At 28.4% G+C, this 19,305-nt stretch overlaps 2 protein-coding genes across 3 annotated transcripts; both read left to right on the forward strand.

Moving 5' to 3' along the window:
* Positions 1-1,251: 1,251 nt before the first annotated feature.
* Positions 1,252-7,729, forward strand: LOC114162273 (MADS-box protein AGL24-like). Of its 2 annotated transcripts, none has more exons than XM_028046098.2 (9): positions 1,252-1,274; positions 1,743-1,940; positions 5,822-5,900; positions 6,135-6,190; positions 6,293-6,392; positions 6,501-6,542; positions 6,846-6,887; positions 7,150-7,331; positions 7,581-7,729. In XM_028046098.2, exons 1-9 carry the CDS (start codon positions 1,252-1,254, stop codon positions 7,597-7,599), a joined length of 741 nt encoding a protein of 246 aa, XP_027901899.1. In that variant the 3' UTR covers positions 7,600-7,729. The 2 variants fall into 2 exon arrangements, with proteins under 2 accessions (XP_027901899.1, XP_085522709.1); XM_085666583.1 differs by having other exon boundaries at positions 1,263-1,532.
* Positions 7,730-14,318: 6,589 nt separating this feature from the next.
* On the forward strand, positions 14,319-18,928 carry LOC114164320 (V-type proton ATPase subunit E-like). The gene is made up of 6 exons (XM_028048954.2): positions 14,319-14,534; positions 14,617-14,717; positions 15,339-15,495; positions 16,403-16,599; positions 16,857-16,956; positions 18,458-18,928. Exons 1-6 carry the CDS (start codon positions 14,433-14,435, stop codon positions 18,491-18,493), a joined length of 693 nt encoding a protein of 230 aa, XP_027904755.1. The 5' UTR covers positions 14,319-14,432; the 3' UTR covers positions 18,494-18,928.
* The last annotated feature ends 377 nt before the right edge of the window (positions 18,929-19,305 follow it).

The following is a 19,305-nucleotide window of genomic DNA, read 5'->3' on the forward strand; positions in this document are numbered from 1 at the left end:
CTCATTAATATTTGGAAAACTATTTTAAAGTTTGAAATATATCCATTTTTTACATTTCCATTACTTTTTATTTATTTTGTAATTTTTTTTTGTCTGATATCCAACTTAATTTTGATTTCAAATAAATATGTTCAAACATGATATAAGTAAATACTTGAAAAAGAAATGAAATATTGAGCTGTACTAATAATTATCAAACTTTACTTTATTGTAGTCACGTTTATTTTAATATTCTTATAGTAATATTTAAGTATCTGAAAAATGCTATCCAGTATAATTTTCATCAATTATTATCTGATGAATAAGACTACTCATTCAGTACATTTTACAGTTTTCTAATAATTCTTATATCAAAGATACTATTTTTTTATTATATACTTTTCGTGAAATAGTCATTCAATTGGTTAATATAATTCAAAACTATTTTCTATCAATATTTTAATAAACTGTTAGTATAAATATATATATATATATATATATATATATATATATATATATTATAAATTATAAGAATATTGGGTCTCTAAATATTTATTATAGTGTTTAGGGTTAAGTATGTTTTTAGTCCCTCAATTTTGATTCAAAATTGGAATTCGTCCCTAATCGAAACTTTGATAAATTTTGGTCTTTAAACTTTCAAAATGAATGAATATAGTCCTTTTAACCTAATTTTGTTAACTTTTTTTTAACATGTGAAATGTGTTTTATATTAACATCAGAGTTGTTTACGCCGTTTGACACATTCTTGACTCAATATTTATTGAGAAATGCGTTTGAAACCTATAAAAAGTTAACAAAATTAGGTTAAAAAAACTATATTTATTCATTTTTTAAATTTAAGGACCAAAATTTATCAAAATTTCAACCAAAAATAAATTCCAATTTTAAATCAAAGTTAAAGGATTAAAAACATATTAAACACTAAATTTTACTCTCATGCAACCACGGTGCTTAAAATAAACAATCGTGTAAAAGACTGAACTGAAATTCCTTTCGCATCGATCTCTGAATAGCCAATGGCAATTTTCCTACAATTAATTATTCCATGTTTTGAAATATCCATATCCGATTTTGACTAGTGGTCACAGTCATTAATTAATTATTTAAAATGAAATACAGGTAAGAAAAAAAAATCAAGAAAAAGAAGGGATATAATATAAGAGAAATAAATAATTAATTAGTAATGAAAATAGAAAGAGTTGAGCATTATCTAGCTATCTATAAAGGGAAGGGTTTCTTTCCTTTCTTGATATGAAGCCAGCGTCCAAATCAAGGTTATCTTTCTTTCTCTCTCTTGTGTTCCTGACTCCCAAAAGTTCTCCTTCTCTTACCACTTTCTTTCTTTGTTACTAAATCTGATTGGAGCAACATTTTCTTAGTTTTTCCCCTTTCAGTACAAATCAAAATACTGCTACATAAACTTCTCCACTACCTTCAACCATATCAATCAACACCCAATTGAAATCAAAACCCACCCACCAATCCAAACCTCTCAAAATCCTTGCATGTTCACAAACTTCCCTTTCGGTGTGGTAGGTTCCTTTTTCTGTTCCCGTTATCCAGATCTGAAACTGGGTCTGTCTTTTATTAGGGTTTTTTTTTTTTCTTTCCGAGTTACACAAGAACCAGTGTTCATCATTCCATTTATTATTCCATATCCTTATATACATATGTGTCATGTACAACTATTTTTTGTGTTTTCGGAGAAGTGTGTGTAGTTTAAAACAGTTCTTTTAATTCAGTTTTTGCAGCTGGAAAATGACGAGGGCGAAGATAAAGATAAAGAAAATCGACAACATAACCGCGAGGCAAGTAACATTTTCTAAGAGAAGGCGAGGGTTGTTCAAGAAAGCTGAAGAGCTTTCTGTGCTTTGTGATGCTGATGTTGGTCTCATAGTTTTCTCATCTACAGGGAAACTCTTTGATTATAGCAGTTCCAGGTATGTACGGATACATATATAGATATTGTATTACACAACTGTGACTTTTCTCTCAGTATTTGTATATATACATACATATATACATGTATAAAGCATAATATTCTTACGTTGTTTTCGATTAATACGTATATGTGTGTTTGTGTGTGTGTTTGGTCCTTCTTGTCCCAATTCCTCTAAGCTAGTAGTGCCTGTAGTTTGTGTACGGAATGTGTTTGAGAGAGAGAGAGAGAAAAAGAGGGACAGTGTATTAGGTGTAATCTCATGATGGGTTTGGAACACAAACCTCGTTTCGCTCGCTTGTGTTCTTGTTTTATGGGAATTTAATAGTAGTCTATTGAAGTTGTTTCCATGAAAGATTGTGCTGCTGAGAGGAACAAAAAAAAAAATGCAGGTGCATAAGTTAATAGGTATAGTTTCGACTACCTTTGATGTTAGTGTTATTACATCTTAGTTCACTGGCTGTTGAATGTTATTGTTGTGCAGTTAATGCACTTTTCCCAAAGAATCATGTGTCTAGGAAAGAAACTTCAGTTTCGAAGGTTTCATTTGAAGCTATGAAAATGTATTTGGTTGCTTATAAATCTAAACCCGTTCAAAGAACTCGTCTTTATTTTCTGACTCTTGGAAGAAGCACGAGTTTATCACTGAATATCCCACAGATAAAGTGTTGTATGCTAAGACACGAGCTTTATATATGTTTTTTTTCATATACATGTATATGAAAAATCGTTCCGCAAACACCAAAGAGACAACAAAAGTTGTTTCAAAAGTAGTATAATTGTGCAAGAAAAAACAAATTCTCTTGGTCTTTAACTTGTGTATCAATCTAGCACATTCTTATATTATAACGACAACTTTGCTTACAATTTCTGAGAAACGGAATTGGTATTCTTGTCATATGTCTCAAAAGTATAAACGATCAGAGATCTGTTACAGCAAGACTCATAACTGTAAACCTTTCTGTATATGGTTTCTCTTGAACTTTTGGTAATGTCAGACATTAATGCTCATTTTCCGGGTACACAAAACAGACATTATAGGATATAAGAGGAAAATGCTTTTCTCAGAATTCGAAATGACACAATGAGTGTGCTTGGTTGGAACAAACAAACTGGTCAATAGAGTGATAAAATAATATTTGCACAAAAAGCTTGAACAACAAATTTCTCCGCACTCATGAGTAAGTTTTGAGAAAATATTACAGTCAGCTTTTTCATTTAGAATGATATTTTATTTTACTTTAATATTTTTGCTTATTAACTTTTATATATCTTCCTTCATCACGTGATAAATCTTATTCCAAACTCGTTCTCTTTATATATTTATCCTTATCTAAAAAAAAAAAATTGATGGTTTTATAAATGGTCGAATTATGCAATCTTTGACATAGGGAATTAGGTTTCACAGACAAGGATCATACGCTTAGGTAGCAATTGATGGTTTTGGTGAGGTAACTATACGGTTTTAATTCAGGAGAAGTGTGCCATATGTACACAAAACATTCTCAGGTCTTGTTTCTTCTGTTGTTTTGGTATTAGTTGGTCCTTAATAGAGTTCGGATTAGGTACTCCCTTTTTGATAAATTTTTACAAATTACCTAAATTAGTAAAAAGATATTACTTTATTACTTTATCTTGATTAAAAAAATAAAAAAAATAATTTATTTAATTATATTTATGAAATTTTGTCAAATTTGTCAAAAATAGTTTGTTAAAAAAATGATTTTTTCTTATTTATAAATGGATTGGGACTTATCTGATGCTATTATGAGTCTTTATTTTACATTTTACTATTCAAAATTGATAACTCTGATGTATATTGCTTCCATATATGTCAACTATATTTTTCCTTGAAGATGAGATTGAAATTGGAGAATTAGGAATAATATATATTATAAGAAAATTATTAAATAACAATTGAGTTTAAAGATAAAAAATAATTAATTACTATTAATTTAGATATCAATTTATAAACTAAAAATTATTAGTATATAAAATAATTTTTATTATAAATAAAAAATTAAAATTGATTTATGAATTAGAGTCAAAATTATTCTCTAATATTAGATATTTTAGCTACTAATGAATTATAGTGTTTAAATTAGTTTCTAACTTAAAAGTTAGAGACTAATTTAAAATTAATAATAATGAGTAGTTAAAACTGATAGAAAACAAATCAAACTCTAAATCATAAGTCAATTATAACTTTTATTTATATTATAGATTATTTTAGATATCAATAAATTTTAATTTATAAATAGTACGTAAGTTAGTTAATAAATTAATATAATGACTAATTATTTTAAATTTTAAAAAATTATTGCAATTATTTTATATAATAGAATGTTGGAACTTGAACTACGTGCATTGGTGAATTGAATTAAATATGTAATTGAACAAAAGCCCTAAATTCTCAAAATATTTCTTAAGGTGTTGGTGAGGGAATTTTTTTGCTAACTAAAACTACATTGTCATTAATTTAATCATTATCAGAAACATCAGTGTGAGAAATTAAATAGAAAAAGTATACATTTAGTTTATTGCTTTAGAATATATTGTTTTCTCGAAAAATTGTATTTTTCATGTTTGGTTGAAGGGAAATATCCCCATACTCTAATTACATCTCTGAAAAATCATTTCTAATAATTCAGAAAACAAGTAAAGTATATATATGTAAATAGTTCAGAAATAAATAAAGAAACTACATCCTGATACAGTGATATTTACAGGAAGAACAGAATAATCTCTATGTATTAAAAAAATAAATAAATCTTGTGTGTTTGAAAGCATATATCATAATATTAATATATAAAAATAATAAAGGTTGAAGATGCTTTACTCAAATTTGAAGGTGAAGGAATTTCATGAGGTTTAAATTGGTTGAAGCTCGCGAAAATAAGTGAATAGATGTATCAATTTTCCTTGATGACAGTGATAATATAAGTGTTTCTCTTATATGTTAGTTTTTCTTAGGAATGGCAATTAGGCCTAGTCTGCGGGTCCGGTCCGCAGGCTCACCGAAAAAATATGAGACGGGCCAGAGTAATGAGTACGCATGCTTTTGCGTCGATTATGATGCTCCTCACAAAAGACAAGGTCTTAGAGGCTCTTGTTCTTTAAAGACTTCTTTTCTTGGGTCAATTTTCATATCAAATGAACTTGAAGCAGCACATAAAGGAAAATAAAAGGGATATATTTAACAATTTGACATGTTCCATTTTTTATGTCCTCAAAAGTTTTAGTCTCACTACAATTTTCTTTCTCTCTATTTCATAACTTTTCATTCCTAAAGGTACCTTTTTTGTTGCTTATATGAAATGTAAAAAGATTTTATCCCTTTGTTTATGTCCATAAATCTTATAAAACATCATTGATTCTGGCTACCACTTGCTTATCAGAAAATTTTATTTCTTTACGAGTTAAATTTTCTCAAATACTATATTGAAAATTAACTTAATTACTTTTTGTTTCTGTGTTATGGGAAGATTTTTTTTTCTAATGTTGTCGACTTATATATAAGACCATGCTGATCAAGAAATCTGTTTACGAAGTTTTAGATGATATCAGGAGTTACTTTTAACCACACGAGTTAAATGCAATGTGAGTTAATAAATATTTCAAAGATAAACTGTCAGAAATTCTTTCTCTATATACAGATAAGATAATTTTTCATATGAATGTCGTGCTCCTTCTACAAATTGCATAAGAATTATGAATTTATTATACTTTTTTTTTTTTGATCGGCATGAATTTATTATACGTATGCATGGATTAATCACGTAACCCTTATATCCATTATTTTTCTCTCAAGAAAATGCATTTTATTTAAACTTTTCTGCTAACATTTTTTTTTTGTCTCTTTTTGTTTTGGTCTTTTTATAGTATGAATGGCATAATTACCAAGTATAATTCGCATTCCCCTGGCATTGACAAATTGGACAGGCCATCACTAGAAATGCAGGTTGTACAAAAAAAATGTTCTTATATTTTGTTTTTCTCTATTTAACTTCTTGGAGACCAAAACACATATTATGTAGGAAAATGATCTAATTATTCTTATATACTATGTTATTATTATTATTATTACTTCTTGAAAGAGGTGTGTGATAATCAAATAAACACGTTTCAAAATTTTAGGTTGAAGTAACACTAACAGCTGATAAGTAACTGCACTAGTTTATATTGTTGATTTCAGCTAGAGACTACCTCCAAATTGAGTAAGGAAGTTGCAGAGAGAACCCAAGAACTAAGGTATATATGATTTTTTTATTTTTGAAATTAAAAAAATAAAAATAAACTTGAAGAATAACTGGATGAAGTAACATACATTGTGTTTATGTTTTGAACTATTAGTTGGATGAAAGGTGATAATCTTCAAGGACTAGGCCTAGATGAGTTGCAGCAACTGGAGAAAAAACTTGAAAGTGGACTCGACCGTGTGATTGAGATAAAGGTAAGAACATAAACTCATTTGGTTAATTTTCTGTGGTCCATTTTCTGATGAATGATTCATATATATATATATATATATATACCAACTCATTTCAACTTTTTCCTTCAGGAAAAGCAGATGATGGGTCAGATTTCAGAACTTCAGAAAAAGGTTTTTCTGATATAAATGATGCAGTTATAGTGTCTTCACTCAAATTGAAATTAATGCAGACTAATTATAGTATAATCTTCATAGTTCTTGCTGCATGAATATTAAATTAGTGTTTCCTTTAGTGAATACCAGGATTTCGATAACTTGGTTATGTTATAATCATAAATATAATTAGAAATGCGACAGTGTTTTAATTCTAGGAATATCATAATGTTCATACTCAAGTCAATTTAGGGCTAGATTTTTCTAGTAACTTCCGAATTTTGAGGATTAATTGTTTGGTTTCTTTTCTGTCTGCTAAAGGGAATCGTGTTGGAAGAAGAGAACAAGCATTTAAAGAAAAAGGTGAGAAATCAAAGACTCACTCAATTTCTTTTATTCTGTTTACTTACGAAAAACTCAAGATTATGAAATAATGCAATAAATCTGTATTTAATTTGTCTCTCATTTATGGTAGACGTAAGAAAAAACATTTAAGAATGAAGTGAAGATAATAAAAGCAAAATTGAAAAGATAATATAATAGGTAATATTATATTGTCTTGATTTTTAATTTAGAAGTAGATAAATAAATTACAGAAAGTTTTAATGTTACATGAATTAATCAGCTGGCGGAGACGGAGATGGAGGCTATGGCTATGGTGCGTAAAACAAAAATGCATTTTTTGATGGAGTCAAATATGGGAATGCAAGAAGAAGGTGTTTCATTAGAGTCTACAAACAACGTTAGCAGTTGCATCAGTGACCCTCCTGTTGAAGATGGTTCCTCGGACACGTCTCTCAAGTTAGGGTAAGCAAACCCAACAAACACCAACGACAACTCTATATACATAACTTTTATGACTCATATTTAAAGAATGTTTTGGTCTTAAAAAAATTAACTTTTATATTTGTAAAAAAAAAATTGTTAGTGAAATAATGAATGTAAAGTGTGTGTAAAAATTTGCTGGGTGTACAAATAATAATACATGTAAAGAACACTTGCAAATACTGTTACGTTATTTTGAACAAGTTCTTTGTTTTATTTTTATTTTTTCAGGTTACCCTTCTCTAACTGAAGATATGTAAAATGGTGAATGAGCCATATCCGGTTTCAAGTATCTAAGAATTTCTCTTGAAATCTGTAAGCACTTGTTTTTCTTGAATATTTCGTAAGTGAGAAATGTATGGTTAGCTATCAAAAGTCAATTAAGTATCTATCTATCTATATATATATATATATATATATATATATATATATATATATATATTATTAATATATAAATTACGATATATTTTTATTTGTATTAATATTTGGGCATGGTGTGTATAGTATGGTTTTGTTGCACTTGTGGAACCAACCCAAAAGCAACATTGTTTGTTATCCTCCATGGTTAGCAGCTAGGATGAAAAAAAGAAGATTTTTGGAAAGTTATATATTAGTAAAGACTTGAACTAGGGTTGAGCAGCGGTTGAATTAGGGTTGGGTCAGACCTAACCAACATAATCTGAATTTAATATTTTAATATATAATTCGATTATTTAATTTCTCGGATTATTCGGATATAGATAATTTTATATTATGTTAAATATAATTATTCGGATCTGAATAATTGTCGTTGTTAATGTTTAGGGTTTAAGGTTCTCCATATTTCAAACCTAAAAAAAAGGAAAAACCAAGAACAAAACCACTCATTTTCTGTTTCTCTGCATTCTAGAATTGGTTGTCGCGGTGTACCTTTTCCTTATTGTGATCTCAAGGCCCAATAGTGAATCTTTGGCTTCGGTGGAAGATAAGGGTTCAAAAGAAGAGAAATATTGTATAGAAGTTCAACATTTGGAGCATTCTTGGGTTTATTGTGGCGATAGAAAGATAGTTGTGTTCGAAAATGAAAAAGCATCCGTGGCTAGGGTTTGATTCAAAAGTGAGTGCTTTTATGAGTCTGGTTTCTCGGCAGAACATTAAATACATTATTTTAATACTTTAAAAATAATTTTAATATATTTTAAAATTTTAAAATTAATGATCAAATATATTTTGAAGACATAACAAAAAATAATATAAAAATCAGTAGTGAATTCAAATTTTTGCTTTTACTCGAGTATTATTGAATCGTTTTTTCAAATTTGTATTCGACTACTTATACCTATCTTACCTGCTTTAATTTATCTAATATTATTTGAATTCGTGCCGACCAACAATTTATTTTTTCATTTGGTTTGGTCGGACATGGTCTTATCGGAATATTTCACACCTAACTTGAACAAAGACTTATGTTGAAGAGTGAAAATACTACTATTGTTAGGGGTAGAATGTACTAATTATGTTTGATAAAATTAGTCTCTCTCCATAACATCGTTATTATAGTTTGTTATTGATGAATTTAAATTTGAAATTCATAATTATTTTAGTGTAAAAACTCTTAAACTTAATTTCCATTATTTACTCTACGAGAGAATGAACATATATTATTTGGAACTCACTTAATCTCAATTGTATTTAATCAGATATGAACTCACTTGATTTTTTTTTCCCATATAAGCTATCCTCAATCATTCTTCATTCACATGTATTTAATACCTAATTTTTTATTCTTCAAATCATTTACAACTTTTTTTATAAATTATTTATTTATTTTTATCTTCTTTCTTCTCTTTGTTATTTAGTACAAACAATCGTCACATCCGTATACCGTGACAAAGAAATTAGAATATACGTTTCAAAATTTCATTAAAAATTGCAATATAAACTGGTTTATGTATAAATTAATTTATAAATACTTTCTCAACTAAAATTTTATAGTCAATTTTTTTAACTCACATATAAATTAGTTTTAGTTTATGTAAAAATTATTCAAACTAAGTATGTGGTGATTTTGATAGTAGTGTCACTCACATTTCGCTTCAGCGTATATTTTGACTGCATATATAGATGGGTTGGATCAGCAATGAGTATCTTTACCCTAATATTTTAAAATGAAAAAAAAAATCACATTTTTACACAATGTATATACACACAAAAATTATCTGCATGGCCTATTTAAAGTATTTTTACGGAATTATTTTTCTGTTTCTGTTTTTAGTAGAAAACCTCTTTATGTTTATGTAAACAAATAGTTTCTAAGTGTGTTTATATATATAACTTTTTTATTAATATATATATATATATATATATATATATATATATATATATATATATATATATATATATATATATTGATAAAAAGTTATGTCTTCTTTTATCGAATGTGGAGGAGTCCTACAATAAGTGAAAAATATTTTGCCTTGTATCATTGTATGTATTTGCAAAGGTGTGTCTGATCAGTTGTTTACAATAGGCATAGCTTTGATGTTATTATAATTTACTTAATAATAAGTTTGAACTTTATAAAAATTTGTGGTTTTCTTAAATGTGAAATAGTTGAAGTTAGGAACCTATATGTTCGATTGTCCTTAAGTTGACTATAAGTTTACATGATTCTTAAATATATTTAAATAAAATATGAACTCAATTTCAATGACTTCAAATCACTCAATCACCTGGATTCATGTGTAGATAGGGTGACAAAATACTCGTATTTATGGGTATCAAGAGATAAAATCTGCAATGAATATTTGATACTCGTAGATATTTATTATCAATGGGTAGCAAGTAGCGAGTATTTGAACACTGGTTTATAAACAGGTCGAGTGTAGGGATCATATTATCCATTGGGTATCTATTACCTGCAAAAAGTTAAAATTAAAATTTAATTTATATTTCTTTAATTTAAATTTTAATTAAAATTAAAATTTAATATATATTTTATTAGATCAAATTTAATTATAATTAAAATTTAATTTCTATTTTTTTTGTAATTTTATTTAAAAAAAATTATTTATTTTAATATCCATGGGTATAAATCTCTCAGGTATTTTTTTAAGCGAGTATTCGATGAATAACAAGTTAATTTTTTTTTGCGGGACGGGTAATGGGTAGGTACTATCCATGCCCAACCCTATCTGTTGTCATCCTTGTGAATATGATTACCTTTATGATTCAAGTTTCTTAATGAATATATTATATATCTTTTGTTTTTATTTATATATTGAAAGATATCATATATTTGATTCTCTTTTATTAGTATCAAATTTTTTATTTTATTGTTTTATTAGGATTTTTCTTTTCTCTTTATAATGAAACATTGTTCTAATAAATCAATAACAATCTCTCTTTGAGTTGTTTTCACAAAATCTTATGTATATTTTTCCTTCCCATTGCTTATACATATCTAACATTTCTCAAAGATCCATATTTGCATTTTCAATTTTCTTTCCACAGTTCATCATCTTTCATAAGCAACCTCCATTTCCACTTGACCAGTAAAACCATATTAAATACCTAATGTCATTGATACTCATCCATCATCATTCCCTTGGTTTGCATATATATTATCCCACTTATCCATGCTATCTTTTTACTAATTGCTTCCCAACCTCATAAGAAGTCTCTTTGTAACTTTACTAGCGTAAACATCGGTACAGTAGCACCTGTGTGTACTTATTTTTTTAAATATGCATAATATTATATCAATATATAATGATATTGTAATGTTATTAAATTTATATACAAAATAAATTTTTATGATTAAAAACAAAGTGAAATGAATTGAGAAAAGATGAGAAAATAACTATTAATGAATAAAAAAAGAGAGGAAAGAAGATAGAAAATTTTATAAAAAACATGTAAAAGTAATGGTTATAACTTTTAAAAATTTAACAAATAATTATATTATAAAGAAAAAAATTGAAATTATGAAATGTGAACATAAAAAAAGAATATTCTTTATATATATATATATATATATATATATATATATATATATATATATATATATATATAGTTATGGATATATAATTATAGACAATAAGATTACATGTGAAGGGAAACTAATACAATAAAATGATTATAAAAACAAAGTAATTAGATATGTTCTACCATTAAAAGATATAAACCTACCTTTCTACCTAGCTAATTTTTTCTTAATTTTATTCACCACATCATCTAGAGGATTAACTTTCTTAGATTTCTCCCACAGGTACCCCTAAATATACATAATAGAACAAAATAAGACTTTCCCAAAGAAAAGATAAAGAAGTAATTTAGGTTTGACAAAAAGTGTTTTTGAATCCAAAATTTAATTTTTACAGTTTATTGTAGTGCTACTTTGATTTGAAAATCATAATTCTCTTTAATGATTATTTTTAGATAATTTTATTCTAAAAGGATTTAAAAAAGGTAAAAAGAAAAGATAAAACAAGTTTTTAAAAAATTATAATTAATCTGTGTACAAATAAAAAAAAGTTCATTAACCTAGCTATTTACACTCTAAAATAGCCCATTTACACCTACACTTGAAATATATAAATCATTAGTAAGGAAATCATTCTTTCAAACACAAGGAAAGAAAACAAGATTAGACCCACATTCATCACTTGCACATGCATAAGTTTGTTAACATGCAATACGTGACAGTAGACTCAATTCTCATCCCACATTGATGCAAATTTCACCTTATAACTCAATCAATTTTATAGAATTGAATTATATTTAAAGTTTACCTTTTTAATATGATTTCAAAATTATTTAGATTTCATCTTCATCTTATAAATTTGATTTTGTAAAGTTAAACTATGTTTAGAGATAATTTTTTAAGAACTTGTAACGACAAATCATAAAATATAAAATCTCTCATTTTATTCTCTTAAATTCTATTTCTTTGTATAAAAGTGTTCCCTTAGAATTTTCAAAAATATTGGTTCACTTATAATATATTTTTTTTCTCACTAAAAAATCTTTATTTAGAAAGAGACTCCTATCCAAATATTTTCTTTTCAAATATCATACTACATAATAATCTTCAATTGCTGATTTTAGTTTGAGAACAATATGTTGTAGAATGTCCAGATAAATTTGTTATCCTCAAATCATAGATATATACGATAATAACTTGGTCTTTCTTAATCTTCTACAAATTCTCATAATCTAATATTACAAGTTAAAGAAGCTTGATGAAACTGAATTGGGACCCTGAAATAGAGAACACAGTTGATGAGGAGCTTGGTGGAATTGTTTGATTTCTGGTTCACTCCAAGTTAATATAAACATTAACATTACATCAATTAATTGGATAATTCTAATTGAATTTCACTAATCATACGTTATTATGATATTCAATAAAGTTAGAAATGCAAGTACGAGTCTAAGTCTTATATTGAATAAAAATGAGAAAGTATAACACTATATCAAAATAAACACTCATAAACTCACCGCCTTAAAATTTTGAGAATGGTAGTGTCAATGCTTTATTGAATATAATTATTGAACGGTAGACTAATATTTAGGAATGATACGATAATAAGTGATAGAGTAAGTCTAATAATTACGAGGAAATAAATCTGAATCCTATTTAAACTATGTAAAAAATAAAGAATAATATGATTAATATTAATATTACAAATTATATTCTCGAATAAAAACTAAAAAAATATAGGTATCTTTTTAATACATGCTCTATTAAATGCATAATAGGAAATTCTTTGACACTCAACCAAATATTATTTTTGGTAATATAAGAATTGTTTTAAACCAATTAGTTTTTAGAATCAAAGAATGAGTTCATCTAGTTGATTTTATTTGAAGAGGTTGTTAAGAGATCAGGCTTACATCCTCGTTTATGAATATCGAATAGGGCTTTTATCGTTTATAGGACAAATTCAATGTTTTCTACGGAACCGTCGTGCTCATGTGTTTTTTTGGGTCGGATACCAAAAGTATCAAGATACTAAACTATTAAGAAAACATAAAAGAATATTTGGTAAACTTTATAAACAAATACGAAAATGTTTGCGTGATATATAGTCGATTATTCACCAAAAGATGATCAATGTGCTCAATATTAAAGTATTTACTATGTAATTTACTATTTGTAGTATTTATATTATATCTAAATTTTGTTTTTACAACAATTTTTTATTAGTATTTATTTTGTTATTATAATACAATAAATAATCAAAAATAATATATATATACATATATATATATATATATATATATATATATATATATATATATATATATATATATATATTCACATATTTCCATTCAAGTCATTCAATTTAAATAATTCCATTTTCTACTTCTCATTTTTTAATGAAATATCTTTATTATTTATTTATCTATGGAAGGGTTAATAAGACACAAGAGGTTGAAAAGTTAAGTGTCCTCTGATATGGTTTGAGTTTTTTAGCATCACTTATTTTAAAGAGAGATTTTCACTGCTAAAAAATGTTTCACACTAAACAACATATTCTTCGTATTGGGTGTTTTCAAACTTTTGTTGTATTCCTAAAAAAGATGCTATCTCAAATGAAAAATATTTTAAATCTTTTAAAAAATCCATTTAATGGAATGTTTAGCACAAGTGGAATAGTTTAAAATTAATTAAAAAAAGATTTTAATAAAATAAAAAATTTAAAGAAAACGAAGGTCTTTTTTTAAAAATGGCGATTTTTTTTCTTTATTTAATTTCTATTTAATTCAAATTTCATCTCCCTCGTGCCTAAATTCTCACATTTGTTTAGTTCTAACAAAAAGATACAAGCATATAATTAATTCTTAATTTCAGAATGATTTAATGAAAAAAATGTTTCTTTAATTTACAAAAAAATTTAAAAAATATTCATAAGGTTATATATTCTATATTTTTTTTTTCTAAAAAGATTTCAAAGGCCCAAAAAATATATGCATTTAAACTGTTAAAACAAAGGTGTATAAATAAGAAGTGTGCATCTGTGATTTGTGGCAGTGAGGCAGCAATCCCTATCAAATTCAATCATATCATAGAGGAAGTTACCGGTGTTTCGTCTGAAAATGAACGACGCAGATGTCTCTAGGCAAATCCAGCAGATGGTGCGGTTCATCCGCCAGGAAGCGGAGGAAAAAGCCAACGAGATCTCTGTCTCCGCCGAAGAGGTATCTCTTCTTTTCGCCGTGTTTTCTTCTCTTTTGCTCTTCATTCATGCTCGCAGACCGAATCGTACTTTTCCTTCTGCAGGAATTCAATATCGAGAAGCTGCAATTAGTTGAAGCCGAAAAGAAGAAGATCAGGCAAGAGTACGAACGCAAAGAGCGCCAAGTCGAAATTCGGAAGAAGATGTAACTTCCTATATACCTTTCTATACTCTTTTTTATGCTGTTTTTGTCTGTGAGTTTGAAATTCCTTAGGTTTTTTCCTCCGTTGACATTGCTTAAAATTAAATTCTGGAGACCTAGTTCTACTCGTATAGATCTTGAGACTTGATTCTTACGGAATCGGATTCGGTGCAGTTATTTTGTCATGTAATCACTCATTCAGTGTATTTATTTGTGATTGAAATACTGTGACAGAGTGTTTTATGTACTAGAATATGATGTTTCAGATCTTTATCGACCTGTTCCGAATTGCTGAATTCCCTAATGCATGCAAGTCAGATCAATCAACAATGAATATCAGTAATTAATATTGGAAAATATGACTATAGGTTTAGTTTAGTCCTTTTTTATTAATTTTCTTTGTTTGTGTTTGAATACTTCGGTTTGATGTTCAATTTCTTTCAAGTTGTTGACGTACTCAAGTATATTACCAAAGTTTGACGAGGGGAATGAAGGATTTAGTTTCAGAGATGTATTTTATTTAGCTATGTGAAGTACAGAGCTGTGCGTTGTACTTCAAAGTGACAAAAACAGTGCTACTTGAGATGGTTTACGGTTTGAGGATCAATTGATTGTTTGTTGCAGCGAGTATTCGATGCAGCTGAATGCTTCTCGAATAAAAGTTCTTCAAGCTCAAGATGACGTGATCACTTCGATGAAAGATGCTGCTTCCAAGGAACTTTTGAGTGCGAGTCATCATGATCATGCGTACAAAAACCTTCTGAAAGATCTCATTGTTCAGGTCCGTTAAATATGGTACTTCTACTTATGAATTGATAATTTGACTTCGCTGTTTTGCTATGTGATATCAGATTGTTCTTTCCATCTTTTTCTAGTAACAACTGTTTTTGATGTTTATTTACTTATTTGTTATACTTTTGTATTATTTAAGATGATGGGCACAAAGTTTTATCTATAACTAGTATTTTCGCTGCAAATTGCTATTACCCAGTGACGCCATTGTATCAATATTGTTGATCGTTTTGTGATAGGAACTTGGGTATTATGGGGGGTGGCTGGAGTATTTATCTGTTTGGTTCTCACTTTTGTGATAGCTACTTTTTTTTTAGAGTCGGTTCCCAAGTGCTTGGTCCATCTTCGTAGGGTTCACATCAGTATGGAAGTTGAGTGAAGTGTCACCAAATGAAGTGCTAGATTAGAATGAAACCTGACAAGATTTCGTCTCTTAGAGGTGGTATTATGATAACAACTTGGGTATTATGGGGTGTCTAAGTCTCACTTCGAGTAGTATGGGATCCTTGGCAGAGTATTAAGTGATCGGTTCTCCCTCCTTTATAGTTGGCTTTTGATAATGGGTTCACACCGAGTGCTTGGGTTCATATAAATTATAACTATCTCCCAACATGAGGACCAAACTTGGTGTCGATGGTGTGTTCAATAATGGCGTGGTTCTCTCTCCTTAATAATTAGCTTTTGAGGATGGGTTCACCGAGTGCTTGAGTTCATTTAAATTATAACTATCTCCTGACATGAGGACCAACCTTGGTGTCCATGGTGTGTTCAATTTTTCTTACCCTTCCCTCTTTCCTTGCTTAACATGATCCTTTTAATCCTTCGTAATGATATATCTATCTATCTATGCGTAAGTATGTGGACATGCAGTATAATGTTAGGATTGTGTGTAACAGTGTTTGCTAAGACTGAAAGAACCTTCTGTCTTATTGAGATGTCGGAAAGAGGACCTGCACTTGGTAGAGCATGTGCTGGATTCTGCTGCACAGGAGTATGCTGATAAAGCAAATGTTGAATCCCCAGAGATCATTGTTGACAACCAAGTCTATCTTCCACCTGGACCCAGTCATCACAATTCTCATGATATCTACTGGTAAAGTTCATATTACAAAAAATAAATCTTAACTAATTGTTGAGCCTGGCCAATCAAGGATTTGCTTTATTACCCTATTCTTTATTTTTTCTTCGTTAATTGTAATTTAACATTATAAGTGCAAATTCAAATATTCTGAGCATAGTAATTCTTTCTCACAACAATTGAGGATGTTTCCTAAAATATTATTAGCTGTTAGCTGCTTTGATATTTAAATTTCAGTTGTAGCACACTTGATTATTTTTGTTGATATTCAGTTCTGGTGGGGTGGTGCTGGCTTCTCGTGATGGAAAGATTGTGTGTGAAAATACTCTTGATGCACGACTTGATGTAGTGTTCCGTAAAAAGCTCCCTGAGGTAAACTTTTTATGCATTTTAATTCTTACTCTGTGATTTTGTATCCTTTGTTAGATATATTCTACTAAATTCCATATTATTTCCAAGTAGGAAGGTGGGTTATTTTTGCGATATTGAAACTTTGCCACTGAAATAAAAAAAAAAATACTACGGTAAAATCATATCTGATGAGCTACTAGGACATGTAATGGAATGTACCAGTGATTTTAAGAGAAAAGAAGAAACATAGCTTGTTTAACAGAGAAGAAAATGCATATTAAAAGAGAAAAAAAAAGCTGGACTTTCATTTTTTAATATCAGAAGCATTACAATTTTTAAAGTTTAATGAATAACTACCCACTAACACAGACAGCAACAACAAACAAAAATTACGTAAGCATTCCGTAGAGTATAGGGAGTAGTTAACTGATGCTCTACTCAATGCCAGCTACCTAACAAAACAAATTGAAGTTTTTCGTAGCCATTATCAAATCTTAGAATCTGAAATTGGTGGCCACTTCTGACTAGAATTTTAAGGAAGAAAAAAGATACAACACATTCTTGTGAAATCATCAATAAAGGCAACGTGATAACAATTCCCTGCCAATGAAGGAGTTCTCTAAGGTTTTGATATATTTGTATGGACTAACTGTATGACTCACTTAACCACATCAAATACTCACTTATCGTTGAGTGAATACGAAAAGAAAGATTGACGTGAACTTAATGAAGATAATAACAAATTAGTATTAAAATATAGTTTGTTAGAAATACAAAGGAGACCAAAATAAAATGGAAAGGAAACAGCGAACGGATATAATCAGAATATTTGATACTTCGAAAATTCTGTGATAAGTAGTCTTGAAAGAAAATAATTAATATTTGTTGAATAGAGATCCTAGATTAGAATACACACCCACATATAACGACATAAAATTAAGAATGACAGTAATTATTGTGTTAAGGGAAGGAGATGCCGTTAAGATTTGTTAGAGCCAGGAAAAAGACAAGGTCTTCAAACTAAACTCTGAACTTGGACTATTGCTCTCACTCAAATAACTTGTATGTAGAATTTTGATTCACATCCACTTACGTATTTTATTGGGTAGTTCTACCACAATATTATACTGGTATATACACTTTCTATTGATTGCATTGAAGTAATAGCCAACTATAATCGATTATTAATTGAGTTCCAAATTCAAAAAGTAGTTTCGTTCCCTGTCTATTTCTGTGCCTTTGTTTTTCTATACTAGTCTAGGACTTCCTTTTCACTAATTTTTCCTCACACTTCCTTTCTACTTCCAGACAAATATATACTGTATTATTCCATTATTGGCTTTACTTTAGATATTATTTAGAATGATAAATTTGGTAAAACATTGGAGTAGTTGAAGTTGTGAGAACCAACATTGTTATTTATTTTCTTTCTTGGGAAAGGGTGGAATTATATTGAGATGATGATCTGGTTAATCACGTCAAACTACTAGATTCTTATGAAGTTTCTTGCGCTTTGTTGCAGATTCGAAAGCAGCTCTTTGGACAAGTTGTTGCTTGAAGATTTCACATGTATTGTTTCCGTACCCTGCAATGTTTATATCCTGAATCATAGGCTTGTCTTGAACCTGAATTTGTTGTCTTCTGAATAAACACCATTTCTCCGTAGTTCAGCTGCTCCCACCCATACCGTTTATGATGGGGGCACGTGGTATTCTAGAATTTCTATGGCTCATTGCCTCTTTTAGCTTATTGGTAATCATGTAGTAGATATATATATATATGCATGTATACTGTCGACACTGACGAAATATAAGCGTTCTCCATTGTCGTGTCTGGTTCAAGTAAAAAAAAAGTGAAAATAGTGAATTGTGGGGTCCATGTGAAGGGATGGGAATCGGACCGCATTCAACGTGTAATTTCATGTCTATTTATTTACTATGGATTTGGTCTTCTGACAGACTGATAAAAATAAATTTACATGACTTGTTGATTATATTCAAATTGTTATTAGAAGCAATATTTAAATAGAGGTATATTTTCTTAAACAGGTATAAGTTATACACAGTTTTAATTAAATATATGAAATAAAGATATAAAATGACTATACTAAATTTATAAAATAAACTAGATTCAGTTCGGATTGGTTTTCATAATCAAATGTGAAATTCAATCCAATAAAAGGAATTGGATTTAGTTTTTGGTTATTTTCACTTTCTATTTATTCAGTTTCATAGTCTTTGGATTGATTTACTTTTACTTTATTACACAGGATTGAATTAATTTATGGACATACCAATTTGATATTAAAATAAAATAAAATATTTTAACAAACCAAAATTTCATATATTTTAAGCTTAACTGTTGTTAAGA

Source organism: Vigna unguiculata, chromosome 9, assembly GCF_037176805.1.
Source record: "Vigna unguiculata cultivar grain cowpea cultivar isolate G323 ecotype 2 chromosome 9, ASM3717680v1, whole genome shotgun sequence".
Classification (NCBI taxonomy): Eukaryota; Viridiplantae; Streptophyta; class Magnoliopsida; order Fabales; family Fabaceae; genus Vigna; species Vigna unguiculata.